Source organism: Bos grunniens, chromosome 1 (genome assembly GCF_055505025.1).
Source record: "Bos grunniens cultivar Pamir isolate PY7600 chromosome 1, Bosgru_T2T1.0, whole genome shotgun sequence".
Classification (NCBI taxonomy): domain Eukaryota; kingdom Metazoa; phylum Chordata; class Mammalia; order Artiodactyla; family Bovidae; genus Bos; species Bos grunniens.
The window spans coordinates 18,273,496-18,285,757 of NC_141165.1; the positions used below are offsets into that span (position 1 = coordinate 18,273,496).

Genomic DNA, 12,262 nt, shown 5'->3' on the forward strand with positions numbered 1-12,262 from the left:
CTCAGCTGTTAAAGAATCTGCCTGTAATCCAGGAGACCCCGATGTGATTCCTGGGTTGGGAAGATCCCCTGGAGAAGGGATAAGCTACCCACTGTAGCTTGTGCTATTGGAAGTATTCTTGGGCTTCCCTGCTGGCTCAGACGGTAAAGAATCTGCCTGCAATTCAGGAGACCCCAGTTCAATTCCTAGGTCAGGAAGAGCCCCTGGAGAAGGAGTAGGCTACCCACTCCAATATTCTTGGGCTTCTCTGCTGGCTCAGACGGTAAAGAATCCACCTGCAATGCGGGATACCTGAGTTTGATCCCTATGTTGAGAAGATCCCCTGGAGGAGGTCATGTCAACCCACTCCAGTATTCTTGCCTGGAGAATCCCCATGGACTGAGGAGCCTGGCAGGCTACAGTCCATGGGGTTGCAAAGAGTCGGACACAACTGAATGACCAAGCATAGCACAGCATATATGTTCATAAGTTTCTAATTTGGGTATGTAATTTGATATTTTACACTTGAATTAAATTACATCAAAAATTTATTCAAGAAACAGTTACAAATCAAATGCAGCCCTTAAAGTTTTCAATTAACTTTTTGTTTCTAGCTATTTTAAACACTGTTGGATAAGAAGGCTAACACTTTAAACCTTAATATATTTGTATACAAATCATGGATACATACATAGTACATAAATACTTACATGGTATCTGTGGTAATAACAATTTTGAGGGGGCAAATGAGAAAGTCAAGTTTCTTATAGGGCAATGATAATGTGAAAAAGGATAAGAAACACTGATCTTAATGGAATCATACAGTATGTATATGTAATATTTTGTATCTGGCTTGCATTTGACCTTGTGAGATTTATCTTTGTTGTGAGTAGTTGCAGTTCAGTTGTTTTCATTACTGGATAGTATTCACACAATGAGCATGTTGCTGTTTAATTTGTTCTTAAAGGACATTTGGATTATTTTCATATTATGAATAATAACTTAGGAATACTGCTTTGAACATTTTGTACATATTTCTTGGTATCCGTGTATATATTTCTTTTGAGTATATGCACTGGAGCAAAATTATTGGATCATATATGTGTATATTCAGCTGTAGTAGTTAATGCTACATGTGGTTTCAAAATGATTGAACTCTTCTATAAGGAAGGTGAGATGTGTGTTAAAATATCACTATAAGGTGAGATGTGTGTTAAAATATCACTGTAGATGTCTTTGATTCTGCTTGTTTTTTATGTAGTTTGAAGCTATGTCATATGGTGTGTACATGTGTACATATTTAGAATTTTCCTTTTTCCTACTGAATTGAACCTTTTATCATTATGAATTTATCTGTAGTAGTGCTTTATTCTTCAGATTCTTTTATAGGATTGTAGCTGTGCTAGCCTTCTTTTGGCTAGTGTTTGCATAGTATGTTTTTATTCTTTACTTTCTGTCTCTTATTTTCTATCTCTTTTGTTTCTAGGCTGTTTCTTGCTGTTCTGAATTTTTTTTTCTGACTGAATATATTCCATTTAGTTCTCTGCAGCTCTCTGTGTGTAATCCCCTATTAAATTTGTGTTCTTAGTTTTAGTTATTGTATTTTTTTCAGTTCAGAATTTTCCATTTTCTGAAGTTCTCATTATTTATTTCCTTGAAAATCAGCCCTAGTTATTTAAAAAACCCATTTGAGTATTTCAGTATCTTACTCCCCTGTTGATACGTTTCCATTCAGTATTGATTTTTTTTTCTCATTTTTTTTACAGTTACATTTTCTTTGTTGCCTATGTTTTTTTAATTTATTTATGACTGCTCTGGGTCTTCATTGCTGCACATGGGCTTTCTCTGGTTGCGGTGAGTGGGAGCTACTCTTTAGTTGTGGTGTGCAAGCTTCTCATTGTTGTGGTTTCCCTTGCTGCAGAGCCTAGGCTCTAGTGTGTGCTTCAAGTAGTTGTGGTGCACGGCCGTAGTTGCCCTGCAGCATGTGGAATCTTCCTGGACCAAGGATTGAACCTGTGTCCCCTGCATTGGCAGGGGGTTTCTTAACTGCTGGACCACCAGGGAAGTCCTGTTCCCTGTGTTTTTTCATTGAATGTTAGAGGTTAGAGATGATTTGAAGCCTCGGATGGTTTTTACTCCCCAGAGCACGTATGATTTGCTTCTCGTAGGCTACTTGGGCAACTTTCAAGCTTGTATCACCTTAACCCAGACAAGGATGGACTTCTGGTTGCTTGGGATTACTGTTAATCTGTAGTTTACTTATAGTCTAGATTGTAGTCCTTTGGGTTAACAGCCGAAGCTTGAGGTGCTCACCTATATATAGGAGACCCTGGATTGCAATTTTTGTTAGCTTAACTCAAGAATTTAGTGTGTCAGTTTTTTGCTTATCTGCTAAATCTTTCAGCTTCCTCTTCCAGAGTGAAAATCTAGGGTTCTTTTACATTGCTGATAACTTTTTTGTGTGTATTAGTCTTGTAAATCTTCATAGACTTGCTAGGTATATAGTGCCCTCAAACTTTTTTTAAAAATTGTATTTTGACAGATTTTCTTGTTCTTAGTGGTAGTTTTTTGGTCCATCTGATTTACGTATTCTTAGTCATGAAATTCATTAGTAGGAATTGTTCCTTTAACAAAAAAAAATGTACTGGCAGATTAAGGAAAGCAGTTGTTTTAAAATCAGCCAGGATATATTAATAAAACACCCTCATGGTTATAAACAGATGACACTAACATGAAAATTGATTTGTGTATCAGTTCTTGGAATATATACTTTCATGGAGTGCTTTCACATATGTGACTTTGGTGTTTAAGGAATAGCATGCTCCTCCCCACTTCACTCCCAGCTGCTGCTCTTTCAGTCTAGCTGTTTTACTTGGCTGATTTAAAAATATTATTTAATTATTTTGTTAATTAAAAAGTATTTAAAAAAATTCAAGCACAGCTGAAAAGTACTGACAACAAATCATCGAAAAAGTTAAAACCTGAAAATAGGTTGTATTGTTATTTAAGGATCATTTCAGATATTTCTCTCCGTGCATTCACACAGTGATATATTTCTTAAGATTGGTTACTGCATCATAATATAGGAATATATACTTTCACTTCTAAGATAAATATTTTAAAGTAATTTCTTTTTTGGATTGTAGTTATTATGGTAAATGCATTAATATGATGCAGTTTGGAAGATGCTGATCTAATGTGCTTATTAAATTTAGCCATGTCTAAATATCTTAAAAGTTAAAAACAAAAAAGCAAAAAACAACCAATTTTGATTAACAATATGTGGCAAAAATACCCATTCAAGAATATTTTATTTTTTGAACTTACTATTATTATTTTTGCCTTAAATCTTTTAGGGACTTGATAGAATGATTAATATTTTATTGAAGGTTGTACTTACTTAAGTGTTTATTCTCATCTGCACATTTGTATTTCAGTCTGATTCGGTGACTTTTATGTCACAGTCTAGACAGAGGACATGTAGGCGTAAATATCCAAATTATGGTAGAAGAAATCTTGGACGGCTTGAGTTGTCTTCTGGAAATGAATCTTCAAGCTCCATAAGACATGTGAGTTTCATAACTTTAAAACATACAAAATTATCTTGAATAATAATTTGTCTTAATTCTTTACTTTGAATCTACCTTGAAATTATGTAAAAATACAGTATTCTACTTTTTATTTTTATCATCATTATTATTATTTCTTGTGGGTTTGATCCCTGGTTCAGGTAGATCCCCTGGAGTGCAGTATTCTTGTCTGGGAAATGGCTACAGTTCATGGGGCCGCAAAAAGTCTGACATGACTTAGCGACTAAACTAACGACAATAGTATTCTCTAGAGATTAAGATGAAATTTCACATTTCGAATTTCTCTAACAATTTTGAACACCTTTGTACCATACCATGTACAATGTCCAGTGGTTTTAGAATATTAACAAAATTGTGCTGTCACCGCCACTGTTTAATTTCAAAATATTTTAATCACCTAAGAAGAAACCGTATACCCATTTGCAAGTACTTCCATGGATGGCCGCCGCCACTAATCTTTCTATTCCTGTTAATTTTTGTATTCTGGACATTTCATTTAATAAACACATGCAGTATGATCTTGTGATTGGCTTTTTTCACTTAATGCTTTCAGGGCTGATTCCATTGCTTCCAGGGCAGGATTAGTACTTCATTCTTTTTCATTGCCCTATATTCTATTATAGGAATAGACTGCAGTTTGTTTACTCACTCATCAGCTAGTGGGCATTTGTATTATTTCTACTTCAAAAAAAAAAAAATTAAGTTTTGGCTGTACTGGTTCTTTGCTGCTGTGCACAGGCTTTCTCTCGTTGGGGAGAGCGGGGACTACTCTTCGTTGTGGTGTGTGGGATTCTTGTTGTGCTGGCTTCTCTTGTTGTGGAGCACAGGCTGTAGGTGCATGGCTTAGTTGCCCCATGGCATGTGAAATCTTCCTGCACCAGGGATTGAACTGGTATCCCCTGCAGATACTTAAACACTAGATCACCAGGGAAGTTCTGCTTCTACTTTTTGACTGGCGAATATTGCTGCTTATCAACATTTATGTACAGGGTTTTGTTAGGATATAAATTTCCATTTTGGTTTATATCTAGTAGTCAATTTGCTGGGTCATACAGTAACTTTGTAGTTAACCTTTTGAGGAATTGCCAGACTGTTTTCCAAAGTGGCTGCATTTTATAGTCCCAGTCAGTGATGTATGCAGTTTCCAGTTTTCTTCACATCTTTTTCCACAGTTGTTATTTAGTTAGTGGGCAGGTAGTGACTTGACAGTATAAAACTCACAGGCAGGATAGATCCAGGATTTTGGGGGTTTGAATCTTGTTAAACTTAGGGACATCTTTTAGAAAAAGAACTCAGGAGTTACAAGTAGACACAAGGCACAAGGCCTTGATAGACAAGATAAATTGAAAGCCTCTGAAACTTAAGTTTTGTTAGCTTTGTCTTAACACCCTGCCTTTGTTTACAGAAGTGTTTTGAGAGTTAACTGAGATAAAACATGTAAAATTTTTCACAGAATGTGTGGTTTCCAGGTAGTATATTTTAATAGCTTATTATTACTGTTATTTTTTTAGAAGTCTGTTTTGAACATAAACATTTTCTAAAATGTTATATAGTTGGATCAAAAAGTATGTGGCGTTTTCACATTGACCCCTTTTTAGTAATGTGAGTTTAATTTTCCTCTGTGGTCAGCTTCTTTTTAGCTCTGTAAGAAATTGCCAATCTGTTACCCATAGTGGTTGAATTACATTTTATATTCTGATCACCAGTGAATGAAAGTTCCTGTGTTCCACATCTTTGTTAAGGTATTATTTCTTCCCAGCTTCATCTATAGATGAACACAGTCCCAGTTAAAGTCCCAGCAAGTTAATTTTGTGGATATTGGCGAAGAGATTCTGAAGTTTGTTTGGAGGGAAAAAAAAACCCACCTAGAATAACTAACAGAATACTGAAGAGCAACAAAAGGACAGGACTGATAGCTACTACCTGACTTTAAGACTTAGTATAAATAACCTACAGTTTTTAAGACAGCATGGTACTGGTGAAAGAATAGGCAAATAGATCAGTGGAACAAAATAAGAAACCCAGAAATAGACCAGTACAAATAGACTCAATTAGCATTTGACAGAGGAGCAAAGACCACTCAATGGACAAAGCATAGTCTTTTCAACAAGTGGTATGGAACAACTGGATAGCCACATGGAAAAGAAAAAGAAAAAAATCTAGACACAGTTTCACAAAAATTAACTCCAAATTATCATAAACTTAATGTAAATGTAATACAAAATTATAAAATTTCTAAAAGATAACATGTAATAAAAATCTAGATGACCTTGGGTGTGATGAATTTTAGATACAATTCCAGGGCCGTGATCCATGAAAGAAAAACCTGACAATAGAAAAGCCTGAAAAATACTGTTAGGAGAATGAAAAGACAAGCCACAGACTGGGAGATGTTTGTAAAACTCATATCTGATAAAGGACTTGCATTGTTAAAATTCAATAAAAAGATAATTGAATTTAAGAATCGACAAAAGATCTAACAGGCACTTTGTTAAAGAAGATATACAGGTAGCACATAAGCATTCTAAAAGGTGTTCAACATCATATGTCATTAGAGAACTGAAAGTGCACGAGATGCTACTGCCCACGTCTTAACACTGGCTTGAGTCTGAAACACTGAGAATGTTTACATTGTCTTCTTATTAACTTTGCTCAGAGAATGGTCTCTTATATCAGGTTTTTATTTGCTAATAGTAGTAGCATTAAGTCTCACAGATATTTTCTCTTGCCTAATTCTTTGATAAGAAAAGGGATGTAGTAAAGACACTTGCTTTTTGTTTTAAGTTTACCTAATTATATTTTGTTACCTGGTTAGAAGGACTGTGTGGTTTCTCTTGACTTGTGTTGTTTAAAATAGGAGATTAAGATTTTTATTTTTCTCCCTTCCACAAATCAGGAGACTTCTTGTGATCAAAGTGAAGGTTCTTGTTCTTCTGAAGAAGAAGAATGGAAAAGTGATAGAAGGAGTGAAAGTGACAGTGAAAGTTCAAGGTACCTGTTTTTACTTGTTTTAAACTTTGAAGCGTTTTAGTCATAACCTTGAATGGAATCATACTTGAGTGACATTCAAGATCTAAGAGCTTCCATCTGTCAGGTTTTTAATACATTTAAAAGGAGAAAAAAACCTAGATTAACAGTTGTTTCTATAGAAAATATTTTGGGTATTTTATTTAACTATAAAACATGTGAGCCAAAGTGTAAATATGTGTACTCAGAATATCAATTTAGCCTTGGGCTACATTCATAAAGAGGAATATCCAAAGTCTAAATGGTAAAATCACTGTTAAATTTTTTATTAGTTATTGCCTATGTTGATGGAAATTCAGTTAATTAATCAAGAAGAAGAAAAAGGGAATTTTAATCAATCAGGCCAAACTAACAATTAAAACCAGGAGGCAGATTCGCAGGAAGCTCTGAGAACTGTTGGGCCTGTTGGAAGCTGAAGGCACAATCACGTGCATTTTCAAGATAAAAGATGGTATATCAGGATGACATACTGCTGTTTTCTTTAAGTTTCACCAAGGATACATAGTCTAGGTCAACTTGTACAAAGTGAGCACTAAGTACTGTGACCTCCTCCAGAGCTGGGAAAGCAGGTTATTCTTTTAAGAAGTTAAATTGCTAATGTCAGAAGAAAGGAGAAAAAATGATCTTTACTATTGAGCAGGCACTCCTGTCTTTGAGTGGCTCTGGCTAACATATAATGCTGATGCCCACTGCTCATTAGGGAGGGAGGCCCAAATGGTCACACAGAGATAATTTTATGTTGAATTTTCCTTGTCCTGTCTTAAAATATAAACGTTATTTTATCATACATACTAGCTTTTGTTTAGTTTTGGTATCCAAATTCATGGGACTTAAGGTGTTAGTATCTGCTCCTCATCTTGATAAATGTCAACTTTCTTGGCAGATGCTCAGACCAGAAACCTAGACGTCATTCTCTCTTCGTAATTATTTCTGTAACCATGTCTAGAAAATTACCTCTCCTAAATATGACTCAGTATTTTAATTTCCATTGATACTTTGCTTTACAGACTATTATATCATACCCCTGGCTTCTTTTCTTGTCTTCTTTTTATTCCATTATGCTTAGGAGCTGGAGTGATTTCTAGAATACTTGTTTAGTTTTGTTTGTTGTAGTCACTCAGTCGTGTCCAACTTTTTGTGACCACATGGACTGCAGCACCCCAGGCTTCCCTGTCCTTCGATGGTGATGGACATCCTGGAGTTTTATCAAACTCATGTCCATCTAGTCAGTGATACCATCCAACCATCTCATCCTCTGTCACCCCCTTCTCCTGCTGCCTTCAATCTTTCCCAGCATCAGGGTCTTCTCCAGTGAGTCGGCTCTTCACATCAGGTGGCCAACGTATTGGAATCAGTCCTTCCAGTCAGTATTCAGGGTTGATTTCCTTTAGGATTGGACTGGTTTGATCTCTTTGCTGTCCAAGAGACTCTCAAAAGAGTCTTCTCTAGCACCACAGTTCGAAGGCATCAATTCTTTGGTGCTCAGTCTTTTTTATTTAATTTTGATTGGAAATATACAGAACATGAAATTGATCGTCGTAATTGTTTTTAACTGTAGAGTTGAGTAGTGTTAAGTATATTCACAGTGTTGTGCACCCAGTCTCCAGAGCTCGTTTCATCTTGCAGTACTGAGACATATACCCACTGAACAGCAATTCATCACTCCACCCCACCTACCCTGGCAACTACCACCGTTGCCTTTCTGTCTCTGTATTCATTATGTTTGAATTCAGCTTATCGTGAATTTTATTATACAAAGCACATGCTCTTAAGATTTTTAAAACAGCTCTTTTTATAGCGTAAAAGATAATGCAGAAATAACATTTATAGTAAATAGCTTTTGGATATGGGTTTTATGGAGCCTGGGAGGTATGTGGTTGGGTAATGATGGCCCCAGTTAGAAGGTCTTTATCCTCTTCTGTGTTTGCTAAAGCTGGCAGTGGCAGGGGCTAGTTTTCTAGATTGAGTTTCCTATTTGACTGCTTTTGCTCCAGAGTAGGCCGAGACTAGTCCCTCTGTGGGATCTTTCCTCATATCAGGGAGAATCCCCTTCTTGGCAAGAAGCTGTGCCCACTTATAGCTTTCTGTTTGATGTGGCTGTGCTTTCCTTGTGCTTCTCAGTATACTCACTGATGGATCTGTCATTCCAGTTAACATTTCGAGTCCATTTCTGAGCTTCCTGCGGTTTAGGGGAAGTGCTGCTCTTCTGGTCTCTACTGTTTTCATAACTACACTTCATTTTTGGAAGGGGAAATTATTAGTTGGCTCTTGATGTTGTCTTTCTTGAGGTCTCATCTAAATTATACTTAAAAACATTTACTCAGGCTTACATCCTTTTCTAATTTCCAGTGTCAGTGAAGATTTTTCTCTTCTCATGATCTTTGGTCATGTCAGTATTTGTTGATGGTGAGGGTAGTTGAATCTTCCTAGGATCTTTTCTTTCCTCCCTGTTGTCTCTGTCTCTCTTAAGGTAGATTAATTTGCTATTCAGGCTTAGATTCTGGTTCCATACAACTTACAACTTTTCCTTTTCCAGTGACTCTTCTTCTAGGTATTCTGATTGGACAGCTGACGCAGGCATCCACCTGCAGCCTCCTTTACGAACATCATCTCGTCGACGAATTACTCGATTTTGCAGCAGTTCAGAGGATGAAATGTCTGCTGAGAATTTATCTCCTCCAAAAAGGAGACGAAAGAGAAAGAAAGAAAATAAGCCTAAAAAAGAGGTACGAAAAGTATACCCTTAAAAATAACATCTATCTACACTTTCATTTATGGTGGAGTTCTGACTCCCACCAGGCTACATTCCACAGAGTTGCAAAGTCAGACACAACTGAAGTGATTTAGCATGCACACATGCAAAACATATATAGGCTGCTGCAAAGTATAGCAGCTAAAAGTACAGACTTTGGAGGCAGAAAGACCTAGGTTCAAAACCCAGTGCAGAAAAAAAAAGCCAGTATAGCACAAGGAAATGACAACCCACTCCAGTATTCTTGCCTGGAGAATCCCATGGAGGGAGAAGCCTGGTAGGCTACAGTCCATGGGGTCGCAAAGAGTAGGACACGACTGAGCGACTTCACTTTCACACTTTCATAGTTTCTGTCCATATTTAGAAATTGGGTATGTTTGGGAATTTGGAGCCTTCATTATTATTTTTTTGATTGATAATATATCATCAGGAGTCAAATGTAAAATACAAACTTACTTTTGGAAACATTTCTTTATTATAAAAACTATCTAATCTGCTCTGAATTGAACTTGGCACTTAACACCTTTTTGAATCTATAACTTCAGAGGGAAAGATCTATTTTGCTTAGAACCCCACCATAACTCTTATTTTCTCCTGTCAATTTCAACACCAGAAATATACTTAAAGGCATTTTAAGGGCCTTTTTGTTTTGTCTGCTATTGTCATGTTTCCCATTTTCATTTGACATGTTCTGTCTTAGTACTTTTCTCCTAATTATAACATCCCTATACCTCGTTACACGTATAGTACATGTGCTCCTGTTGAATATTTAAAGATGCTATGTCTTTGTATTAGTTATCTTTTGCTGTATAACAGATCATCTTGGAACTTATCTTAGAAACAACAAACATGTATTATTTCATGTTTTAATGAATCAGGAATTTAGAAACTGATTAGCTGATTTTTGACTTATGAGGTTGCAGTCATCGTATTGGCGTGGGTCACAGTGTGGTGAAGTCTTGACTAGAGGTGGATCTTTGAAGCTTGTTCATGGATTGGCTGGCTGGTGGCTTCAGTTCCTCACCACATGGATCTCTCCATAGGGCTGCTTGAGTGTCTTCTTAACTTGGTAGCAGATTGTCCCCAGAGCAAGTGGAACAAAAATTAAACAAGGGCTAAACCTTTTATGACCTAGGCTTAGAAGTTGCCCATTGTTACTTATGCTTTTTTCTCTTTGTTAAAAGGAGTTGGAGCCCACACTGCAGTCGAGGAGACTTGGGCTCCACCTGCTAAAGAGGAAAGGAAGAGTATCAGAATTTGTGGTTCTGTTTTAAAATTACCAGTCTCTTTTTTATCTCTATTTTATCACAGAATATTGAATATAGTCCTCTGTGCTCTACAGTAGACCTGTTGTTTATCCATCCTATATATAATAGTTTGCCTCTACCAACCCCAGACTCCCAACACATTCCTCTACCACCTCCCTTCCCCTTGACAGCCACAAGTCTGTTATACGCCTGTGAATCTGTTTCTGTTTTATGAAAGTGCATTTGTGTCATCTTTTAAATTGCACATGTAAGTGAAATCATATGTAAAATTACCAGTCTCAAAACCTCAAATCCACAGGAGACTGCCTGAGATAATTAGTCTGTGGTAGAATTCACTGGGGAGTCTTGGCAAAGCAGGCTTAGTGTGTTGAAGAGGGTTGTTGAAGAGGGTTTAGTTGGAAATTAGCCCCATTTCATAGGATGTAATGTGAGTGCTGTGAAGAATCTGTTAGAGATTCAGGAGAAAGTGCTTGGTAGATCTACAATGCTTATACAACTGATAATGTTCTTGTGTATGTATGAACCAAATATATGTGCTGTTAGGAACTAATCATTAGGTGACATGCTTATAAAACAGCCAAAGTCTTTTGTTTTCAATTAAACAGTGCATGCCGCCACTTTCTATCCTATTAAACTTTGTGCTCTTCCCCTTGGCAGAATTTGCGGAGGATGACTCAGGCAGAGCTTGCAGACGTGGAACATTTATATGAATTTCATCCTCCAGTTTGGATAACTGACACCACACTTCGAAAATCTCCTTTTGTTCCTCAAATGGGTGATGAGGTGAGAGTTACAGAGTTTGAAAATATGGATATGGATCATTAAATTACTCTTAGGTTTTTATTTTTAAATGTCTGTTTCCCTTTTGTAGGTAATATATTTTCGACAGGGTCATGAAGCTTATATTGAGGCTGTCAGAAGAAATAACATTTATGAACTGAACCCTAACAAGGAGCCATGGAGAAAAATGGATCTTAGGGTAAGATGATGGCATTATGAAGTCTTAAACATTTAGCACATATATATGTAGTTATTTGTAAATCCATTTAAGAAACACTCTGGAGGCATACCATATTACTATCTTTCCATTAATTTCCACCTTAAAAACATTTTTGCTGTTAACCTGCTAAGCATTAAGGTCTAGTCAGAAGACATGCTTATTGGTGGACAATAAGCATTGTCCACCAATGCTGGAAGGTATCTTGACTATATTACCATTAATATTAAAATGCTTGTACCCAGGACAGATTTTCAAAAGAAGTGCAAGTCTCCAAAAAGCAAACAAACAAAAAAATTGGTAAAAAAAGTTTCAGTGACATGCATAATAAAGTACAGGAAAAACTTTAGCTTCCCTGTACTTTGTATATGTATTTTTAACATTTAAAGAAAAATACCATGTTCTAACAAGTAGCAGCAAAGGTTTTGGTTTATTAATAGTTATTCAACTTGGTGATAAAGGTGCAAGAAACAAGTCCAGGCTCCCTAGAAGGCATCTTGGTAATTAGAATTAAAACTGAAAATATTTACACCTTTAAAATCAGTGATTTTACTTTTGGTAATTTAGGAAACAACCAAAAGTGCATACAAATTTATGAGCAAGGTAATTCCGTATCATTGTTTATAAAAGCCAAAAATTAGTAAAAAAT

The 12,262-nt window shown here is 36.3% G+C and overlaps 1 protein-coding gene across 4 annotated transcripts in view; it reads left to right on the forward strand.

Moving 5' to 3' along the window:
* The window catches only part of BRWD1 (bromodomain and WD repeat domain containing 1), a 122,861-nt gene that overhangs the window by 62,617 nt on the left and 47,982 nt on the right, over positions 1 to 12,262 (forward strand). For all 4 annotated transcript variants that reach the window (XR_015143081.1, XM_086343160.1, XM_086343087.1 and 1 more), the window contains 5 exons: positions 3,417 to 3,548; positions 6,466 to 6,560; positions 9,133 to 9,322; positions 11,274 to 11,399; positions 11,488 to 11,595. Coding sequence is in view for 3 of the 4 variants with exons in the window: in XM_086343160.1 (XP_086199286.1) it covers positions 3,417 to 3,548; positions 6,466 to 6,560; positions 9,133 to 9,322; positions 11,274 to 11,399; positions 11,488 to 11,595 (651 nt within the window). In the remaining variant the exon portion in view is untranslated. The remainder of the gene's footprint in view (positions 1 to 3,416; positions 3,549 to 6,465; positions 6,561 to 9,132; positions 9,323 to 11,273; positions 11,400 to 11,487; positions 11,596 to 12,262) is intronic.